A 21,834-nucleotide genomic window follows, 5' to 3' on the forward strand; every position below is an offset into this window, starting at 1 on the left:
CTTGTAAGACAGGGCTTTGGTCTTGGAGAATCCTAAAGAGGATCCCATTGAAAGACAGGATTTTCCTTACACAAATCCCACACCACAGCTCCATTAGCCGACTTGAGTTGTATTTGCTATTTATGAAGAGGGGATTCAAATCAAGGGGTTAACTTTGGAACTTACCTTAAACTTTCCTATGACACGATCCCCATCAAAGCCATGGTCATCTTCTGTAGACTTTCCTCTGAAGAGATCAAAGGTTTTCACCCAGTCTTCAAAATTGTTGAATTCACTCTCGAGTTCACCATCGTACATCTTTAGGGAGAAGGGTATGTGTGGAGGCATGTTAGGTATGCTTAGAGGAAGGAAGGAATGGATTAAATGACAAAGGCCAAGTTTCTCCAAAACCAACTTTGATCTGAGGCCACTATTAATTTATCTTTATCAAAAAAGGATTATGAGTACATTCCTAAAAATAAGTACCACTCTGAAACTTTTAAAATCTTTTTGATAAACCTTTACATTTCAAGAAGCCCAACTAAACCAACATTTTAAAGTACATATCATATAAATTTAAATACAACCAATCTTTTTGTAGCAAATTGATGTCATTTTAAGGAAGTTTCAATCAATGAATGCTCAAAAAACATTTAATTCTCAATATATATAAACTGGTGGAATATTTTTTCTTATAATGCACAGGCACATGAGTTTTCCAAGTGGAAATTATAAATACACTTAGGAAATATAAAATCAAATTGAGTTTCAGGTTTGGAAATATAATTAAATTACTTCCTCAAGTTTCCTATCGAAATTACTTACCCAAATTGCTTATCTTGATACATAATTTCCACACTGTCAGTTTTCATATCCATAAATATGCCTTCAGCTAATAGCTTCTGGCTAATGTTAAGACTGGTGTGACAGAACCCACTTGAAAGTCTGCCATTCTGAGTGTGTGCATCTGCATGATGACATCAAGTTAAACCAAGAGGAACTTGGACACTGTAAATTACCTGGCTGGATCCGGGCTAAGCAATGGTTATGCCCCTTCTCAGTGTGAGCACATAGAAAATGGGAAACCAGCAAGCTCTGTTGTATTGTCTTGCGTGCTAGTTAAAGTTTATTTCTCGGCATCACTCATTACGATGTAAATGAAGTGAGTTCAAACAATGGCTTTGCTAGGGTTGCTGGAGCAACCAACAGAGCCCCCTCTGGATTTCCCACCCACCCATGGCTGAGGTGGCAGTGTCCACGCACCTGCAGGATAGCCAGGTCTGGGATTTCATCTTCTTTCTCTTTCTTCTTGAGCAGTTTGTCTTTCCTCTTCTTTGGGCCATCATCTATGTTTATCGCGACATCATCTGATTTCTTCTCTGTGGGTATTTAGCGGAAATTGTTAGACGACTTATGGTTGTTGAGATCAGAAGAAACAAAGGCAAGCCTCTCTTTCCCTTTGCACTGGCATGTAATGCCCCTTCTTTAAAAAATAATTTACAGGGCCTCCCTGGTGGTGCAAGGGGTTAAGTTCTGCACTAAGGAGCAATCTGCAGCCTCTGCAGCACAAGTTCGCCCCAGCCAGCCAGAGAGCAACCCACATGGCAAGGCAGACCTCTCCTGTCTCGCCTGCTGCTCCCCTCAGCAGTATATTTCAGTCAGTCTGCCTGTTCTGTTCCTCACTCTGTCTCGGGTGAATCTTCTCACCCCCCACATCTCTGGCCTGTACCCCAGCTCTTGTATGCATAAATAAATAAATCTTTACAAAAAATAAAAAATAATTCACAGCCCTACAGTCTGACAGGAATAGAAAAACCAGAGTCAGGGCCAGTTCCTCAGACCACTCCCAATTAGCATATTTAATTCTAAGGCCAATGCCAGGACACAAGCAACAGGAGCTCTTCATGACCACAGGAGAGGCCACTCACATCGAAATGCAACATGAGCCAATCCCCTGGGAACCAAGCAATGCTCTTGCCTGTCCTGACATGGATGAGAATTCATTAAAATAGGCACAGATCAGGCAAGTAAGTTCCCCTATCACCCGCCTAGCAATAGTCAGACCAGGTAGGATCGACTCCAAAGCTTTTTGTTACATTCTTTTTCAGATCTGTTTGCGATTCATCTACTTCAACTAGTTCAACAACCCAAGGCTCAAACATGTTAAGGGTCTTACACAAAGTCACCTACATAGTTAGCAAGATGATGCGATAATTTCTTAGGAACAGGCTCTGGAAAAAAACATCTGAGACCACCTCTTAGCTATTTTCTGTCTGTATAAACTTGGGCAAGTTACTCAACCTCTTTGGACCTCTGTTTCACCATCTGCAAAATGAAGCTGTTACTGCTTATGTCCCATAGTTGGCCTGAGAATTAAATATGCTAATTGGGAGTGGTCTGAGGAACTGGCCCTGACTCTGGTTTCTTGGTTTCTATCAATATCACTGATACAGCACCGACTGCTTGTTGCGGCTGCTGTTTTAGGCTAAGATCTACCCTTGTCTTGAATTGAGTCTGTGGTCATTTCAAGTCCCAGGTCTCCTTTATTTGCATTTCTGCTAAACCAGATCTATCCAACCCTTGTAAAGAGTTTTAGATCCTAAACCCAGGTCACCTTTATTAAGGTTTATTAAACTCTCTGGGGCTTGTCACCCCAGCTCGCTCCTATTTTTACTCTGCTATTTCCACATTAAGACTGTCAATGTAGGGGCATGAGCCAGGGGTCGATTACAGCACTGAACTGGATTCAGAAGACATGGGATTGGTCCCAGTGCAGCTCAAGTCAGCTCCCTGACCTTTTCAATGTGCTGTCATCTTCCCGAGCCTGTTCTCTTACTTGGAAAAAGAGGCAGTTGAGCTCTAACACACGACCCATGGCTTCCATTTTATAATCTCCTCCCTCAAATGGCCCAGTTCTATGTTCACATGTCCCCAGAATGGCTCCTTACCTGTTTTGTCCTTTTTCTCCTTGGGATTGCTCTCCTTTTCCTTTTCAAAAAGAGGGAGGCAAGATTATTGACACTGACACACCTCATTTATGAATCAACCCTGACGGCTACCAGTTCTAATTTGATTATCTCAGCCCTCTGCATTCCCAGAGATGCCACCTAAAGAAACAACAAACACAGTCCCCAGGTAGTTCCTGAATGAAGCCTTGATGTAACGATGTGGGTAAATTCAGGAAAACACCCTGCCTTAGAGAAGAGGTACCCACACATCCAAGCGCCCCGAGCTGTGGACGTCCTTGTCCACGAGGCGCAGGCTCCTCTCGGCCCTGAGACAGTGGCTGTCTCACCATCCCCTGGGGAATCACCCCAGCCTGCACTATGTTCTACCTGCTGCCACGCTGGTCATTGGCCCAAGGATTGGGGAGGCTAGGAGAGAGAGGAGGGAGGCTGAGCACTGCAGCAAAAGGAGGGACCACCATTTGATTGGCTGGTTTATTTAATCATATATCAATATTCACGGAGAATCCTAGAGGAAGAAGCCATAGTCTTTCCAAACTAAAGAATCAGAAAATGTTTTCTCCAATAAATATGATGACAACATCTGATTAATGTTGCTTTCTTTCTGCACTTGGGAATGAGAAGTCGTAGCACATCTGACCACTGCGCTTTTGTCGAACTCCCCAGACCCATGCCCCACTCGTTTTCCAGCTTTTTTAATCTTGTCTTTTAAAAAATTTATTTCTTTTCCTACATTATTGTTCAATTTTTGAGCAGTATTTGTTTTCGCCCCTCGGGTGTCGTCCCCGTAGCTCTCCCTCCTCCACCTGTGATCTACCCCACTGCCCCTTGTGCTCCTCCCGCCCGAGTCACCCCTTCCCTCCTCCTCCCTTGTGGACCACCTCAGAGCTAGAAGATGTGGCCAATACACACAATGGAATACTACTCAGCAATCAAAAGGGATAAACTCATGCTATTCTCAGCAACACAGATGGAGCTGGAAGGGATCAGGCTCAGTAAAATAAGTCAGAAGGAAAAGGAAAAACATAGGATGGTTTCCCTTATAGGAGGAATATAGGGGAACCACCAAAGGGTAAAAAAAAAAAAGATACAACTTGCAGGCAAATTCGCAGCAATGTGGATGGAGCTAGAAGGAATTATGCTCAGTGAAATAATCCAGAAGGAAAAAGAAAAACATTGGATGGTTTCACTTACAGCAGGAATATAGGGGAACCAAATAAAACATCTGTGTAAAAAATAATAACAGTACAAAACACAACAAAGCAAAAACAGACAATTATAAACCAGAGACATCCTGCAGGGGAGGAGGGAGAGGAATCAGAGGGAGGGAGGGAGGCGCACAGGGGACTGAGGTGATGGTGCACGGGTGCCTTGGGGAAGGAAATTCTATGGGGACTCTATCTGAGGGGGTGGGAGGAAGCAAATATTGTCTAAAATTTTTTTTTTAAATGATAAATGTTAAAATAAAAAAAAAACTTTCAGGCAAACTCTGGATCTGAGATACACAGCAGGGGAAGGGGAGAGAGAAGGATCCAAACAGGGGTGGGAAGAGCACAGGGCCCTGGTGATGGATCACGGGGGATGTGGTGGCAGGAGATTTACAGGGACTATACATGAGGGGAGAACTCAAATACTGTACAAAAATGAACAACAATGTAAGAAAATTAAAAGATGTAATTAGAAAAATGACTCCAAGAGCTAAATAGGCACTTCTCCAATGAAGATATACATGTGCCAACAGGCACATGAGAAAAATAATCACGCATCATGAGGGACAGGCAAATCAATGAGATGCCACCTGCCAGCAGTGAGAACAGCCCAACTCAATTCAAAAGTACCAGAAGTAACCAGTTCCGGTGAGGGTCTGGGGAAAAAGAGACCCTCTTTCCATCCTGTTCTTGTTCCACGCACATGAGGCTTGGTTCTGGCAACCTGCTGATTGTTCTCATTGCTGAGGCCACATACTCTGCCTTTACTTTGATAGTTTCCCACATGAATCTTGCTGCAGACCTGGGTCATTGGGCCTGGGCATCTGCAGGTGCCCCTAGAGCCCCAACAGCTTGTGCCTGTCCTTTCAGAGATCGTCTCTCCTGGCTAGAGCCACCTGGTGTGACTATGGGGAAGATTCTCCAGAGGCCATGATAGACTAAGCATCCTTCCAGCTGCTACCACAAAGCCTAGGTCCTAGGGCCAGCTCCAGCTTGGGGTTTTGCATTTCCAGATCCTGGTCCTTCTAGGCTTTTGTCTTCTGAAGTTAACAGAAACACACTTGAGACAAGCTTCTCTATAAAGGAATTTAAGAGAGAGGACTAGGGGACGGGGCAGAGGATGCTGTGTTTTCATCTATCCCCATGATTATCATCATCATGGGGGACTCTACCTTCTGTGCTTTCTTCAGGGAGGCATAATATTTAGACCACCAGTCAATGACATTTTCTGCAGATTCATCTGCGATGGTCCTCTTCTTCCTTTTGGTAGACCTCCGGGACAATTTCCTGGAATCCTGGCAAGAGATGAGGGAAGAATTGTTAGTTTGGTCTAATGCATCTACATTGTCCATGGACAACCAGTTTCCTGAGGAAGAGAACACACAGGTACTTTGGGGGAGCAGATGGAGGTATTGGTAGATTTCATGATTGTGGCTCTCTGTAACACTTCAATAAATGGAAGTTTAATAATCTTTTCATCCATTCATTCATTTATTCAACAGGCATGTAATGAGCAGATATGAGATATCATGTTTGACACTGGGGTGTAAAGGGAATTTGGCATAATACCCATACTTGGTAAACTTAGAATTCAATAGAGGAGACAGACGTATGATACAAAGTTGCAGTGCAGAAAGGGCATTAGCTTCAATTTTATATACACAGACAAGGCAGTGATGTGGGCATCAATATCCCCATTTTACAGGAGAGGACTTAGCAATGTGAAGTCACTTGTCCATGGTCCATGGTCACATGGTTACTTTGTAGGAGGATTGATCTACAGCTTCCAAAACAAACTGCAATGAGCTTTGTAAGTACAGACAGGGATTACATTCTAACCTTAGCTTTTCCATCTTTTGGTGGCTCCTGGGCTTCAGGCTTCCGTTTGGGGTCCAGGATAGCAGATGAGTCTGGGACGTCACCCAGGCTCTCTGGCTGAACCTGAGTGGAGTCGGGTATCGTGGCAGGAGGTGGTTCAACATCCACATAGATGTGATCTGTGCAGAGTTCCTGGGAGGAGCTAGGGGCCCCAGAGGGCTCAGAGGCTGTGACTGAGTATGAAGTGGCTGAAATGAGAGCACCTTGGGTTAGGCAAATAGGATGACACCCGAGTGGACCCCAGTGCTGGGGATCAGAAGATCAGGATTCAACTATGACAAAGTACAATATCTTCGAACATCACTTTCCTTATTTGTAAACTAACAGTAAACATACCTACCTCAACGAGGGGTAAATGAGATCCTGATATAAAGTGCCTGGTGCACAGCAGGTAATCAATAAATGATTGTATTTATTACTGATCTCTCAGAGTAACACAGTGTTGTAAACCAGTATTACCTCAGCAAAAAATAATATAATTAAACAAATCTAGTTGAGTTCTGTTTGATTGGAAAAATAAAAAATATAAAATTAATAGAAGAAAATAGAAAATGCTTTGACCAAGGGATGGGAAAGGTTTCCTCAAACAAGCTTCTAAAAGAAAAAAAACATAAAGTTCAAAATTTAGATGATGTGAATATCAAAATTAAGAATTTCTACTCGAAGGTGGGGATGATAGAGAAAGCTAGGCGTTATCAGCCTAGGAAAAGACATGAGCAATGTCTATAATTTACAGATGCTAATATCTAGAATACACAAAAAAGAAAATGAAACACATAAAACATGGGTGAAAGATGTAAGTAGGCAAATCACTGAAGGGGAAATCAAGATGGCAGCAAGCATATGAGGAGATGGGCAGTGGTAACCAGAGAAATCCAAGCAAAAATACTACTCAATATCTAGCAGAGTGGTAAAAACCATATACCAAAGGAAAAAAAAACATATGCCCCCAAACCCCAAAGAGTTGGGTAAAGCAAATGCTATTGAAGAGGCGGAAGATGGGACGCCAGATAGCAGGGGTAGGGTAGGTTGCTGTAGACTGGCATATACTGGTGTCAATAAGCACAGCTCTCTGGAGCGCCCTCTGGCAGAACTTAGTGAAATTACATAGCAGGCACCGTGACTCGTAGTCTACGAGGCGCTTCCTACCTTGTTCAACTTGGGTTCCGTCCACCTGTGAGGTGATAGCAAGGGGCTTCCTGGATTTACACAAAAACTGCTTCAAGCAGTTGATAGTGTAGGTGCCCACCAGGGTGCTCCTCCCAAAAGCTCTCCAGTCCACCACGCAGATGCTCAGGGGCGGATGCAGAAGTTCATTCTCAGGCAGCTCCTGGGGGAGAAGAGCAAGAGTAAAGTGGGGCATCACCTGGGCTGGGCCTGACCGCTGGCAGCTTGCTCACCCCCAAAGCAAGTGGGACACCCATCTTCCTTTCATTCCTATCCTGCCAGTCTATCCTTCCAGGCCACCCATGCAACTTGCCAGAAATCTAGAGCATCAACTTCCAGAGTCAGGGAGTAATTATGCCAATATCCAGGATGGCACTAACAAGTCAATCCAGGGATCCGTCACAAAAAAGCACACACTTGCAAGTTCTCAATGGCGGTAGTCTTCACTCTTATTTTGTCATTTTTTACCAGCAGATCTTGCATCTCAAATGAATGTCCACCCAGGCACAAGATGTAAGACAGACGAAAGCTGAGCTTTTTAAAATGTAGCTGGGGCCTCTCTGGTGGCCTAGGGGTTAAGTCTCAGTGTTGTCACCTCTACTGCCAGAGTCTGATCCCCAGCCAGGGAGCTAACCCACATAGGGTGGTGGGTTAAGTTAAGACCTCTCCTGTCTTAACTGCTTCTCCCCTTAGCAGTGTGTTTTGGTAAACTGTACATGGATTCAGTGTGTACTGGTATATACTGGTGTATATACCCGAAGCCAAGTCTGGGTGAATCCATGAATGTGGAACCAGCAGATAGAAAATCTGCTTATAAGTGAACTCATGGAGTTCAAACCTGAGTTTAGGGCTCACCTGTATGCTGAAATATTGAAATAAACAAAAGCACAAGTGTCAAAAAAAGATGACTGGTGTAAAACATCATATTTCATGCAAACTACTGACATGTACAAATGTGCACAAATAAATTTTAAAAATATAACCATTAAAATACTTATCCTCAAGGCCAGTGATTTTCACATTTTAGCATAAATGAGAATCAGGGCTGTTTAACCAGAGGTGACTCACTCCTCTGCAGTTTCTGATTCAGTGGCACTGGGTGGGCCTGAGAATCTGCATTTTTAATATGTTCCCACTGATGCTAATGAACCTGCTGGCCGCACTCTGGAATCACTGCCCACCTGCTATGACTTACTGTCTCATCTGTACCAGATACCTTCAAAATGAACAAATGCAGCTTATCCCATTTGAACTTCTGACTTTTCACTAATTTAGACTGTTCTTCTTAGAGGTGGTGGACACCTGAACCCCCAGAATATCTCCCCAAAAATGGGTTCATGAAGAAGTGGGACCCCCTCTTGGGAAGTAAAAGGAAGGAGCAGGTGGAGAAGTGCAAGGCCCTCACCACTTCGAAAGCGTCTGCCTGGACGCTGAAGTTGGGGTTGTTCTTGTAGCTCTGGATCACACAGGACTTGACTCCACGACCCCCACATTCGATGAGAACCTGAGGACGATCCACTGACAGGAGCTGCACCTTCTTCATTTCTCGTACTCCCCAGAAGAGGACCTGAGGGGAAGACCAGCAGGACCCTCACTAAAGACCTCGGGAGGTGCTACACATGTGCCCTGGCCCAGGAGTGGCAGAGTCAGACACGCAGCCTGAGAAGCACAGTGCATTTACCGGGACAGGACCGTGCAAAGCCTGAGGGCTCCAAGCACCGCCCATTCCAACTCCCTCACACAGTGCACCACTGCCCTGCAGTCCAAGGGACACGAGACCCTCCCCTGACTGTACCTCCACTCGGTATTTACTCAGCACTGGCCGAATGTTGGCGGGAACTGGGTAGAGATGGGTGACATCTGGTGGGTCAGTGGGAGGGAGGCCCTGCAGCCCTGATGAAGGCACCTATGGCACAGAAGAGGCGTCAGTTAGAAGGTCAAGGAGAGGCGAGGGAGACAGCCCGTCCACAGGATCGCCTCATCCACAGATAGTCGCTGTTGTAACAGAAGTAATATTTCTATCCTAAAATGCAACCAAGACAGTGCATTTTTACCACACTTAACTACTAGTTGACAAATGCATTCATTTATAAAAATAACCAGCATAGAGTGAGCATTGTAACAAGCTGAAACAGGTTCTGGCTAAATTGCTCTCTAACCCAAAAACATAAAAGAAAAAGAAACTTATTTAACTTGCCCTCTGAAGTTTGCTTTCACAGACACACCTGGGCCTGGACCTTATCTACAAATGATTCAACCTGAAGTCACTAACCATGAACTGAGCCTCAGGCTGGCTGGAGGTAGGAGACACAACTGAGAAAGGAAGCTACTGAGAGCTGAGGGGTCCTCCAACAGAATTCAAAGCTCCGGTTTTCTGAAATAAAGTTTCCTCAAACTTCTCCATATTTAAACTGCCCTGTAATTAGCCAATAAACTTTGTAGTCCTGTCCTGATTTCTTTGCCCCTAGTTCAGTCCTTAACCAATTTAACTTCTTTGTTCTCTATCCTGGTCCCCAAATCTTATATAATCTTATTCACTTTCTTAATTGGGGAGGCAAATTTGAGTTTATCTCCCATCTCCTTACCAACTGATTTACAACAAAACCCTTTCTTTTTTCAAAATTTGTATCACAGTAATTGGCTTCCTGTATATCAGGCATCAAACCCATTGCTCAGTAACAGAGCCACGAAGTTAAAAGGTGAATTCACTCTCAGTCAGCTTATAATATAGAAAAAAGACAAAAGGCCAAGTAGATACAACTCAAACATGATGCGCTGACACCAGACCACAGCAGTAGAATCAAGAATGTCTCCAATTAGATTCTGAACCTCTGAGACTTTTCAGTTCCCCACTATGAGTAACTATAAAGAGACGCATGGGCCTCCCCTGGTGGCGCAGCGGTTGAGCGCTGGGCTGCTGGGCTGCCCGCAGTCTCAGCAGCGCCGGTTCGATCACCGGCCACTGGCGAGGGTCCCACAAAAAAAAAAAAAAAAAAGAGACTCATACTTAACCAAATAGAGAGTTCATCTTAACCAGTGAAAGAGAAAATGAAGTTCTGTAAGGCAGACCTCCAGGATAAAAAACTGACATTTTCTGTGTGTTTGATTTAAAGAAACTGCAGGAGAACAGTCAGTGCACTTCGTTGAAACCTCACACAAAGGACTTAGAAAGCCGACTTAGGGGAGGGCCCGTCTTGCCGGTAGGCCATCTCACACTGCTGTCAAGACCTGGTCGACACATACCTCTCTCCAGAAGCCCTCCCTGATTTGATCCTGGCTACTGTGGTCATTCTCCTGGCCTTCAGTCCCTGGAAGACAGTGTCCCTCTGGAGACTTAGTGTAGAAATTAGTGGATCAAGCCCAGAAACCAGGTGATAGTGTGACTTTGCATGAGTTACTTTTCTCTTTAGCCTCAGCTATTGGGCCAGATGACCCTCAAGGCCTCAGGACTCATACATCCTATTAAGCATTGCACTGGAGCAGGAGGTTCCCTCTCTGGGGATGTTTGACTTAAGAGGAAATTTTTGTTTGTCCACTTCATTCTCCCAGCCCCTCCAGCGGGGCTCTAGAGTCACTGGGTTCTCAATAAATACTTGTTGACTGACTGACATATTAGCTCCATGTGCTCAAAATAACCTAACTGCTCATCAGAATCTCAAAGCACAAGTATATCGCCATTTCTTTCTCACAGACATGTTCTCGTTGGCAATGGCAGGTGTGGTTAAACTGATGTTCAGAAAGCTCGGAAAAGAAGAGCAGACAGGGACTCCCCAGTGGCGCAAGGGGGTAAGCACCGCACTATGAAGCAATCCGCAGCCTCTGCAGCACGATTTCGATCCCCGGCAGGCCAGGGAGCTACCCACATGGTGCAGCAGACCTCTCCTGACTCGTCCGCTGCTCCCCTCAGCAGTGTGTTTCAGTCAGTCTGCCTGTTCTGCTCCCCACTCTGTCCCTGGTGAGTCCTGTCACCCTCCTGTATCTCTGGCCTGTACCCTGGCTCTTGTATGCATAAATAAATCTTAAAAAAAAAAAGAAAAGAAAAGCAGACACAGCAAATGGCACAGAGGTTAAGATGGAGAAGCTGCAGAAGGAACCCAACTAGATGAAGAGGCTGCGTTGCTCACCCTGTGCCTCCTGGTGCTGAAGCGGGGGGAGGGGTGATTTACCCTGCAGACATCACCTGACAAATGTAGCTGCTCGCTGAGCTCCAAGAGTAAAGCCACAGAACAGCTGGGGTGGCAAGGAGGCTGCCTCTGGACGTGGTTGTTAAAAAGTACCAGATGTTTGCTCATCTAGGGGCTGCGGAAATGTCAGCCTGGGGAATGCCCTGAAGGACCTCTCTTCTTAAGTGTCTAAAAGATGCCAACGAGAGCTCAACCTGGACCTGAAGTTTCACCCAACATGGAAGAGATTGAATAAATTTGTTCCCAGCTAAGATTCTGCTTTTTCACAGTGAGAAGCAGACATTCTCCAGTGGAGACAAAGGACATCCAGCTGCAGGGCCAGGACAAAGGAACTAGGGTGCAAAATATAAGGGGTCATGCAGACCTCTAGCCTCAACCCTGCCCTGCTGAAAAATCACAGATGCTCAGGGGCCTTCCTTTCCTTGTCTCCCTGGCCCATCATCTACCTTTGTACTGTAGCTTTTGTTCCGTACAGTGGGTGGGTGCCAGTCCCGGGTTCCATCACTTCTTACTTGTGTGAACCTGAGAAGTTGTGTCTCTGAGTCTCAGTTCTGCATTTGTCAAGTGAAGGTAACGGCATCTGATTCATGAGGTGCGGTAGAATGGCTGAGACAGCTCCCCAGGCACCTGGCACACTTTCTGACACGCAGTGAGTCCCCTTAGATGTAAAGGTGAATTGGAAACTCACTGACACTGTGAAGCTTAAAGTTCAGCATCAAAATCTTGCTCTCTGATGGATATCAGATGATCTAGGATTGTAAGAAGCACCCGCCCGACTACTTCAGAAGCAAATTTAAATCTCTCGAGAGATAGAAAATCAGCCAAGGCTCACATGCTCTCTGTATACTATGTGTTAATGTATTTGAAAGTATTGTATAGCATCTCTACGTGTAAAATATATTGCTGGGTTCCATCTGTGACCTGGAGATGAACCTTACATTCTCTTCCAGTCTCAGCCAATCCTGTGGACTCTGCCTTTGATATATACCCAGAATCCATTTCTCTTCTTTTCCATGCCCACTTTGATCCCAGTTTCCAGTTTTCCATTCTGGCTGATCTGAGGAGTCTCCCAAGTGGCTTCCCTCTGACCCTCGCAGCATGTACTCAACCCAGCATCCACGTTTCCACATCCATCAGCTGGTGTGCTCAGAGCCCGCCCTGGGCTTCTCAACTTTCAGGGAGTAAAAGTCAAAGTCCTGGCAAGGCTCCATGGGACCTTTCACTCTGCTCTCACCTCCTACCCTCTCACTCCAGCCACACTGGTCTCCTTGCTGGGCCTTGGCCATGCCAGGCACAATGAGGCTTCAGGGCCAGGCACTGCTGTTCCCGCTGCCTTGAATGCTCCTGCCCAGCTGTCTGTGTAGTCCGCCTCCCTCCCCCCTGCAGGTCGTGATTCGAATACCACTTTCTCCACGAGGTTTCCCTGAGTGCCCCTGCTCACAACGCACACACCCTTGCTTCTTACCTCACCTTTGATTACCTTTTCTCTTCAGTGTTTATCACACTCTGGTTCTACTTTCACAGTGGTATCTATTATCTCCCTCTCACTAGAATATAAATCCCACGAGGATGGAGTTTCATCTGCTGTAGTCACTGATGAATTCTCCATAAGGCTTGCTTGAATGTCTGAATGTGTAAGTGTCACAGTCCTTGACTTCAGAAAGGGAGAGCACAATGGGAGAACAAGCTTGCGTGAATGACTGACCTCCCCAAAGCCTGAATTTGATAGAAAAAGAGCCAAGGTGTTGTCGAACGGAGGAGGAAAAAAATTTGACTGAGGTGGGAGTGGGGAAATCTTCCTGGAAGAGGCCTCTCCTTTTCTAAACTTTGATAATTGACCATTTCATCAAATGCGAGTGGATTAGGGAGACATTTCCAAATGGGATAAGAGCATGACTGAAGGCAGTCAGGCAGCATGACTGCAGCACATTTAAGTGGTGAGAGCAAGGGACTCAGAAAAATCTGGCATAAAGAGGCCACTGTGAGTGTCAGGAAACATGCCAACATTGAGGTGAAAAGCGGTTTGAGTACAAATTTTGGAAGTGCTTAAATGCCAAGCAATGGAAATTTGACATTCTCCTATGGATTGGATTTTCTTTTCATGAGAAATAAAGAGTTACACAAACAAAAATATAAATTTCCCAGGCAATAATGTTTGGAAAATACTGGAATTCAGAAAATAAGTTTCAAAAATTGATTCCCAGACTTTTCAGAGATCTGCCAGGGTAATGGTGCTTCAGATCCCAAGAGGAGCATAAGATGAGTTTGTTCACTGTGTTTGAAAGGAGTGATGTTAGAAAAAATAGGCTTCGAGAAATGTTCCTGAAGGAAAGATGCAGAAGCCGAAGATGAGGCTTTGAAGAGGAGGGAGCTACAGCTGACTGTGTTCTGGAAGGAAGGAGCAGGATACATGAGAAAAGGGCAGGATGCTAGCTGACCATGAAAGAGGCCAATCCTGAGGAGAAATAGTCTATGGGGAAGATGGAAAATGTTGAGGAGCAATTAGAGGATGTGACCTGGCTACGGGCACAGACAGAATGCATGGCCGGCCTCTGAGCCTGAAGATTCAAGGCAAAGTGCGTGGGAAAGGCGGGGCTGTGAGTCAGGACAGGGATGGCATTGTGGGGGTGGGGCAGCTGGTGGCATAAGGGAGGGAAATGCAGGCAAGAGCCCAGGTACTAAATCCTTCTTCTGAGACGGGAGCTCTCTAGTCTTGGAGATGGTGAGGCCGGGGTTAACCACCCCCGGATGAAAGCTGAGAGCAGCTGGTGACAAAGGCGGGCATTTTCCAGCTCTGTCTTCTCAGCCTGGACGAGATCCACATGCTAAGACAATCGTGCTGATGATCAAATGACTTCTTGAACAAGTAATCAAATGAGAAAGAAACTGTGATGAAACCCTGATGAATTGTAGCTCTTCGGCTGCTCACCTCTGACCATGCTCCCCATTAACTCAGCTGCCAGGAAGCAGCAAGGCCCCAGGAGCATGCCCAGCTCAGAGCAGAGGGAGGGAGGATGAGAGAGAGGGGTCCAGAACCCAGGGGGCCCTCAGAGGGCCAGGAGGGGGGTCAGTCAGGGCAGCTCCTCATTGACAAGTTGGGGGGTTCAGGCTCAGAGCCCTCAGGAAGCTTTGTGTAGGGAAAGGGGGGCTGACCCAATTCTGTTACCCTGAGCCTCAGCTTTGTGACATTGAAATGGGGGTGTCATGCTAGATCTAGTTTTCCCGAGTCAGCCACTCTCTATCACGCTCCCCAGCTGTACCATGATCCGGTAAATCTTTTCATTAGCTGCACTTTTGTTTCAGAAAAGAAATTTCATGCTTCTAAATAAAACAAGCACCATTTGCCACAAATGGAAGGCAGCGTTAAAATGAAAACGGAATAATGGGATTGGAATATGTCCATGAAGCATGTCTTCAACCTTCTCTTCATTATATTTGGAGATACCTGGTGTTGCAAGAAGCAGGCTTTGGCAATGTTCCTGTAGGTAACATGGGTTTTTTTCTAGAGGCACCGAACCTGAAGCCTGTGCTCTTTCTTTAAAAAGAAGGTTGCAGGCCTCCCCGGTGGCGCAGTGGTTGAACGCTGGGTTGCAAAGCTGCCCGCAGCCTCTGCGGCGCCGGTTCGATCCCCAGCTGCTCCCGGCCACTGGGGGAGGGTCCCACATGGCGCGCAGACCTCTCCTGCCGCCCGCTGCTCCCCTCAGCAGTGTACTTCTTTCGGTCCTTCTGCCTGCTCTGCTCCCCGCTCTGGCTCTGGTGAATTCTCTCACCCTCCCGCGCTTCTGACTGGACCCAGTGCTTGTATAAACAAACAAATAAATAAATCTTTAAAAAAATAAAATAAAAAAAATAAAAAGAAGGTTGCAAGTTGAGAGAGGTATTATAGAGAAAAGAGTATGAAATAAGGCTTTCTGCTAGAAGTGTCTAGAAAGATACAAAAAGGAAAACTCCACTTGTGATATTATACTTGAGTTGGACATAATAGGCTAAGTGAGATTAAGTCAGACAGAGAACGACAAATCTTACAGGACCTTACTGATATGTGGAGTATGTATATATACATATATGGGAAAAGCTGGTTAAAGGGCACAAACTTTCAGTTATCAGATGAATAATTTTTGGGGGTCTAATGCTCAGCATGCTGACTATGGCTAACATACTACACTGAATACCTAACAGCTGCTAGGAGAGTCATCTTAAAAGTACTCACCACACACACAAAAGATGATAGCTCACCTTACTATAATCATTTTGCAATAAGTACACATGTCCAGCCATTCTAGTCTATACCTATAATTTGTACAATATTATACATCAATAAAGCCAGTGAGGGGGGAGACAAAACTCCCCTCATAGCCATTCTATGTTGTGTGTCCTACTTGGTTTTGACCTAAAACCGCTGACTGACAGCCTGAATTCACCAGGCCTCCCACTGGTGAAAAGAATGAGCCAACTGGCTTTGAGGGTTACTTTCAATTCCAAGAGTCCTTGCTTCCTGTAACACACATCTATCTGGCAAGACTGGTTCCATGAATCTCACTTCATTTATCATCCTGGAATCCTAAAACCTAAGCTTCATAAGGCCAAGTTTTTTCTTGTCCTCTCCTCTTACCCTCTTGGGTACCCATTATGGAGTTGGAGTTCACAGCTGAATTCCTGCTACCCCATCCCTCCAAGAGCTCCCCAGCTTCACATCCCTGACAGAGACCTTGCTCTTCTCTAAGGCAGCTACTCCATCCTTCAGAAGTTTTCCTTAAGTGGAGCAAAAGCCAAGTAACAATCAAGGTCTTGCTCACAGAGCTGTGGAAGCATTTTTGGCCAAACCCACCAGAAGCCCCGGGCTTGAACTTGCAGCAGTGGGGCTCGGCTTGTGTGCCCTGAATTCCTCTGTCCCCTCCCAGGTTCCCAGAAGAAGACACCCCAGACACAGGATGTCAGGGAGGACTCAGGTGCAGCCGCATTGAAATGCACTCTGGTGAGTCTGCCACTCGGCTGGGTACAGAAGACAGCCACCAATGCAGACGTCACTCCTGGTTCACTTACCTGCAGCAGTTCAAACACAGCTAGGAGGTCCCCTCCAGAGAGGTTTCCACAAAAGATGGGGTGATAGGACAGCTGGGGGGGCTCATAGTCCTCATCAGCTAGCTTCACAACTGGAGCAGCTACCGTGGCCCCCAAGTATTCTGGCTTCCCCTAAGGCAGAAACAAAATTTTGTTCATGGCTGTTACCTGCCAAGTTATGATCCTCCACAAGACTGTCAGCTTCTGTGTCTCTCTTTAGGTATGTCACTCTGCTTCTGCCAGGCCCTTCTTGTCCCTTCCACTGGCATGGAGGCAGGAGATCCATCATGGCACTCAGGGAAAGTTTAAAGAGGAGCATCTCAGAACTTCCTGGCCCAAGGCTCTCCTAGGAGTTTCCTCTCTCCTCAGTATACTGAGCTCAGTGAACAAAGTTAAAATAATCACTGAAGGCAGACTTGAAGGCGAAAAGGAGAACTAAGGTGGCATCAAACATTCCAAAAGGTCTCCAGGGCCAGGTGCCCTGGTGCTGGGGACATGAGCTCTAGTGCCAGGCAAGCCCAGAATCAAGTCCCCAAATCAGCTACTTTCTAGCCATAGGCCAGTTACTCAACCTTTTTTGAGGCCCTGCTTAAGGGGCCATGAGGATTGACATCATGATGTGTGCACTTTGCACAGTGCCTGGTATACCGTAAGTGCTCAATACATGGTATTATGCTGATGAGGGTGAGGATGAAGGTGATGGTGATGATGATTAAGGTCAATGTGATGGAGTAACGGAGAAGTCTGTCTTCCTTTTCTAGTTAGTAGAAGAGGATGTTAAGATACATATGTTATGCGTGTATGTGGACAGTACATTTCTTAAAGAACTATTTGATGGCACCATCTCCTGTCTCTTCCCACGCTTGGCCCAGGAGCGTGGGTCCGCATTCCCCCATGAGCAACTTGGGGTTGTAACAATCACTCTGCTGTGCTATTTATCTCGGGAACTGCTGGAATGTAAGGTCCAGGAGGGCACGGCTGCCTGGCTTACTCACTGCTGTGCTCCAGCATTTATTACACGTCTAGTGAGGGAAAACTGGTGGATGAATGACCTCCAGGTCCAAGGACAGTGGCCAAGTCCTCTTCTGCCTGCGGTTAGGCTTAACAGCTGCACTGCATCACTGCTTTGAACTTGTGAACCAGCACTTGCATTTCTGGCTGCAGAAGGGAGATTGTGGAGGTGGCAATAGTGACCTGTTCAGACACACTTATGAAAAAACACTTAAAGCTTCCTGCCAGTCTCCACTGGTGGGGTTAACTGTGCCTGAGATGGGAGTCATTAGGGCATCTGGGTAGGAAATGAGTGACCTGCCATAGAAATATTTTGTTCATGATCATAGCTGGGAATGGCTAATTAAAATGAGCCCTGGAAACAAAAGAGTAAACAAAGCCAAGCTAGCAATTTGCCAAATATAAACTTGTTTCTTACAGTGCCTACAGACCTTAATAAAAGCACAAGCCACTGGGAAATGAGAGAAAGTTCTGGACAGGATGCTAAAGTCTGGAGGAGCCAGAACCTGATAATCCCATCACCACCCCAGGTGCGGCCTGGGGTAGCTGCAGCCACAGATGTAAACAGACTCGTTTGTGCATCTGCGGGACTCTGTCCAGGAATAAAGTGCAAAACTTTCCTATTTTCTTTTTCTCCTACATTTTCTTTTTCCTGTATGTGACAATGAAAGCTTGCTTTCCCAGGAAGGGCTTGGCTTGGGCTGGAGCCTGGGAAGGCAAGTCCAGGATGGAGATCCTGAAGGGACTGGAAAGCAAAGGGCAGCAAAAAGAAGTCCACCTAGACCGGTGGTTTTGGAAGCGCTTTTGAAGACGCCTGCTTGTGGTTAGTGGTTGTCAAAGAAAAAATACTCAGGATTGCAAACATGTTGTTAGTACTTATTTTGTGGCCATCTCTACAGAAAATTTATACGACAGGTGCAAAAGAAGAACTCCCGTTCATTAATCTATACATCTAGCCCAACTTAGAGATGAGGCAACAGGATGCAAAGAAAGTGACTAGATGCAGAACGCATATGTCCAGAGAGATATGGGCCATGTCAATCCCCCACTTGCAGGACAGAGTGCACACCGGAGACTAAGCTCAAGTTCTGGCTCTGTATCTAGTGAGCTGTAACCTTGAAGAAGGCATCTGACCTTTCTGGGTCTGGGTCCTGCTCTGGAGGACTCTCCAAGGTCCCTGCTCACCTTCTACATTTCTTCCATCCTAATTTCCTCCTGACCTTGGGTCAAGGTCAGAACTGCCAGGATGCTCTAAGGAGGTATGAGGGCATTAAAGGCTTCTTGAACCAACTGTTGTCCTTAATGTACCTGTGTTTCTCCAATCTCCTGAGGAAGGAGACATCAAAGAAGAAATAAACCTTTGCCTTTTAGACTTCTTAGTTTCAAAAAGGCAATTTGTCTTAATAAAAACAAGATCTTTAAGTAAGCTTTTAAATCTACCCAGTTTCTCAGACAGCCTTGGAAGGGGGGAAGACACTTGGTTAACAATAAGATATGGAACTGCTTAAGAGCTGGGTGCAAGTGGGGGGTGCTTTATAAAGCATCATATTCCTTTATAAATGTGTGCTGGCTGAAGTTGTGTGACCCAGATCCTATCTTTCTTGCAACCTAAAGGGAACTCTAAGTGAAAAATGCTTTAATAAAGCAAAGGATTGTTGCCAGTTTCCTGGTTTCTGGAAATCGCTGTTTTCCCAGGTCAGGCTTGCCTCCAGGCACATCTGGACTCCTGAGTAGTCACAAGCTGGTCACATTATGTGTGTTAATGGATGCAGCATTTAAGCACTATCCAGGGATGCTCACCACAGCGTCGCTGTCGTATAGTTCCACTACCACCGAAGTCGGGGACTCGGCCAGCTCCTTCTGGTCTCCATGCAGGACCAAGTCATTGAACAGCAGCATCTGGTTCCAGGTGGGGGACAGGGTCTGGGAAATGACCTGGAAAGCGAGGCCAAAAGAAAAGCAATAGATCACTCGATACATACTGAGGACAAAGAGAACACATCTTTGTCATATTTGCTCACCCTTGAGACATTTAAGTGATGGCATAAGTGGATGTAGTAGGGTCTAAGAACTAGATGCCAGGGGATGCAAAGATTCCCTGTCCTGGGGCTGAACATCTACCATGATTAACAGGGATAATTTCGACTCTGTCCTCACAGTGTGATGATACACAGGCTGCCCTTTATTGAAGACAACAAAGCCCAAATAAAACTGTCAGTTTTACATCGAAAGCTGTTTCCTGCTACAGCATTAATTTGCACTACGGTCATGAAAGAATGTTACTATTGCTCATCTTTATGTGAATCTTAAAAATATCATGCATTCCACAATTTCTTTCCTTTCTTGCTTTTTGACTTTATAGTCAAAAATCACACAGTGATTTTAAAAAATAGAACATTTCAGAGAAAATCTTAACTTTCTGGACTGGAAAAGAATGCCTTCAACCAACCTAAGAATAGAAAATATGGAGTTGCAACACAAAATTACTCTGGGTCAGTGACTGACATCAGAAAGACCTATGTGCTTTTTTCTTTCTTTTAAAAATAGAAATGCATTCTCCTTTATAGCATGCACCCAGAAGTGACACCAAAACTATTTATGACCCACATAGCATCTGTTCCATAGAAGTATTTTGATGGTTTCCTTGACACTTTGAGTTACAAATACCACTTGATAAGATGCTAGAAGCCAGCCTGCATTCATCATTTATTCATTCATTCAATATATTTTATGCAGGACCTATACTATGCTGGGTACAGCATGAGGCACTAACACTGCCTCCTGTGCCTGGCAGGTACTAAAGAGCTACTTGTATGGATGAATGAGTGGGCATTGGCCTATTCTTGGAGTGGCTCCCATGACTGACAGCACCAGTGGCCACCTTCGAGAGGCTCATCCAAATGAAAAATATATTCTCCCACTTCTCTGTCAAGGTACCCATGGCTAGCCTCATTTCTTTAGAGCTTCCTTAAGAAGCTACAGCATTAACTGATGCCACTTTGATGGAGTAAGACAGCATGAATTGGGCCTCCCGGGTGGCGCAAGGGGTTAAGCACAGCACTGTGAAGCTTTCTGCAGCCTCTGCAGCCTCTGCAGCATGAGTTTGATCCCCAGCCAGGGAGCTACCCACATGGCGCAGCAGACCTCTCCTGACTCGCTCACCGCTCCCCTCAGCAGTGTATTTCAGTCAGTCTGCCTGTTCTGTTCCCCGCTCTGTCTCTGGTGAATCTTCTCACCCCTGATACCTCTGGCCTGTACCCCAGTTCTTGTATGCATAAATAATAAATCTTTGAAAAAAAAAGACAGCATGAATCGAGCATGGCTTTAGCCTCTGATACTCCTGGAGTCACCTGACCACGTTCAATTAGGATAATTTAATCCTCTGAATCATAATTTCCTGCATTTCAACAGAATTAACACTTACCTTGTAGACTTGTTATGACCATTGTCTGAGAGGAAGAAAATTGAGTACCTGGCACACAGTAGGGGCTCCATCAGCACTTGTCAACCACCCCTCTCTACCATGCACACACTCTTTTCTAAAGAAATGTGCATTTTCTGAAGACCTACCATGTGCCAGACGTGGCACACTGAGGTACTCATGTCTAATAAGAGATACCATAGCTCTAGGACTTAGCATCAATTTGATTGTTTGAAATCTTAGGTTCAACAAAGATGTTTTCCTTTTTGAATGATTATCTGTTAAATAAATACCATCTGTTGCTTTGAGATGTGGGTAGCAATCAAATGAAGGTACTGCACGGAGCTGGAAATAGAAGGATCATCACAGCCACCCAGTGAATGGGCAGAAACACTGGACACCCCTGGGGTGGGCATCTCGAGCTGGAATTCCACAGCTGCCATGGCAGGTGGTGGCCCCTTGACTCTCAATGGGACCACTCAGTGACAAGATAACACACAGTCACATAGAAGCTGTGCATCTTGGCTTCTTTACTCTCTGGGGAGTATATACAAAGCCACCACCATTATTTTACAGATGAGGAAATTCAGGACGAAAAGGGCTTTGTTTAAGGTGATGCATCAATAGGAGTTGAACCCAGGCAAAGTGTCTACACTGCACACTGTGCTACCTCTGAAAACACAGGTGAGAGAAAGCAGTCTGGTGTCCTTTGCAGGCATGTTAATTAGCCAGGTGATTAATGATGACCTCCTTTTGAGGTCTCTCCCCTCCCCTTCAGGACTAACCCTCTCCCCTGCACCTCCCGAGGCCCAGCACAATGGGATCTATCACAGTCTGTCCAGAGGATGGCCTGTGTCCATGCCTGGGTCACACATGAAGCAGGAGCGGGGTTGGATGGTCCCTGGGCCCAGCAAGGGACCTGGTCTCAGGGCACTGGATGGATGTTAGTGAAAGTGACA

At 45.7% G+C, this 21,834-nt stretch overlaps 1 protein-coding gene across 2 annotated transcripts in view; it reads right to left on the reverse strand.

Annotated features, from left to right (window-relative positions):
* The window catches only part of FER1L6 (fer-1 like family member 6), a 95,519-nt gene that overhangs the window by 20,533 nt on the left and 53,152 nt on the right, over positions 1 to 21,834 (reverse strand). For both annotated transcript variants that reach the window (XM_037501995.2, XM_054691988.1), the window contains 10 exons: positions 19,255 to 19,389; positions 16,426 to 16,575; positions 8,994 to 9,104; positions 8,604 to 8,765; positions 7,181 to 7,361; positions 5,993 to 6,219; positions 5,326 to 5,448; positions 2,928 to 2,967; positions 1,243 to 1,358; positions 166 to 297 (listed from right to left, as the gene is read on the reverse strand). In XM_037501995.2, coding sequence (XP_037357892.1) covers positions 166 to 297; positions 1,243 to 1,358; positions 2,928 to 2,967; positions 5,326 to 5,448; positions 5,993 to 6,219; positions 7,181 to 7,361; positions 8,604 to 8,765; positions 8,994 to 9,104; positions 16,426 to 16,575; positions 19,255 to 19,389 — 1,377 coding nt within the window. The remainder of the gene's footprint in view (positions 1 to 165; positions 298 to 1,242; positions 1,359 to 2,927; positions 2,968 to 5,325; positions 5,449 to 5,992; positions 6,220 to 7,180; positions 7,362 to 8,603; positions 8,766 to 8,993; positions 9,105 to 16,425; positions 16,576 to 19,254; positions 19,390 to 21,834) is intronic.

The sequence above is a fragment of the Talpa occidentalis genome, unplaced genomic scaffold (genome assembly GCF_014898055.3).
Source record: "Talpa occidentalis isolate TD23 unplaced genomic scaffold, MPIMG_talOcc4v2.1, whole genome shotgun sequence".
Lineage (NCBI taxonomy): Eukaryota > Metazoa > Chordata > Mammalia > Eulipotyphla > Talpidae > Talpa > Talpa occidentalis.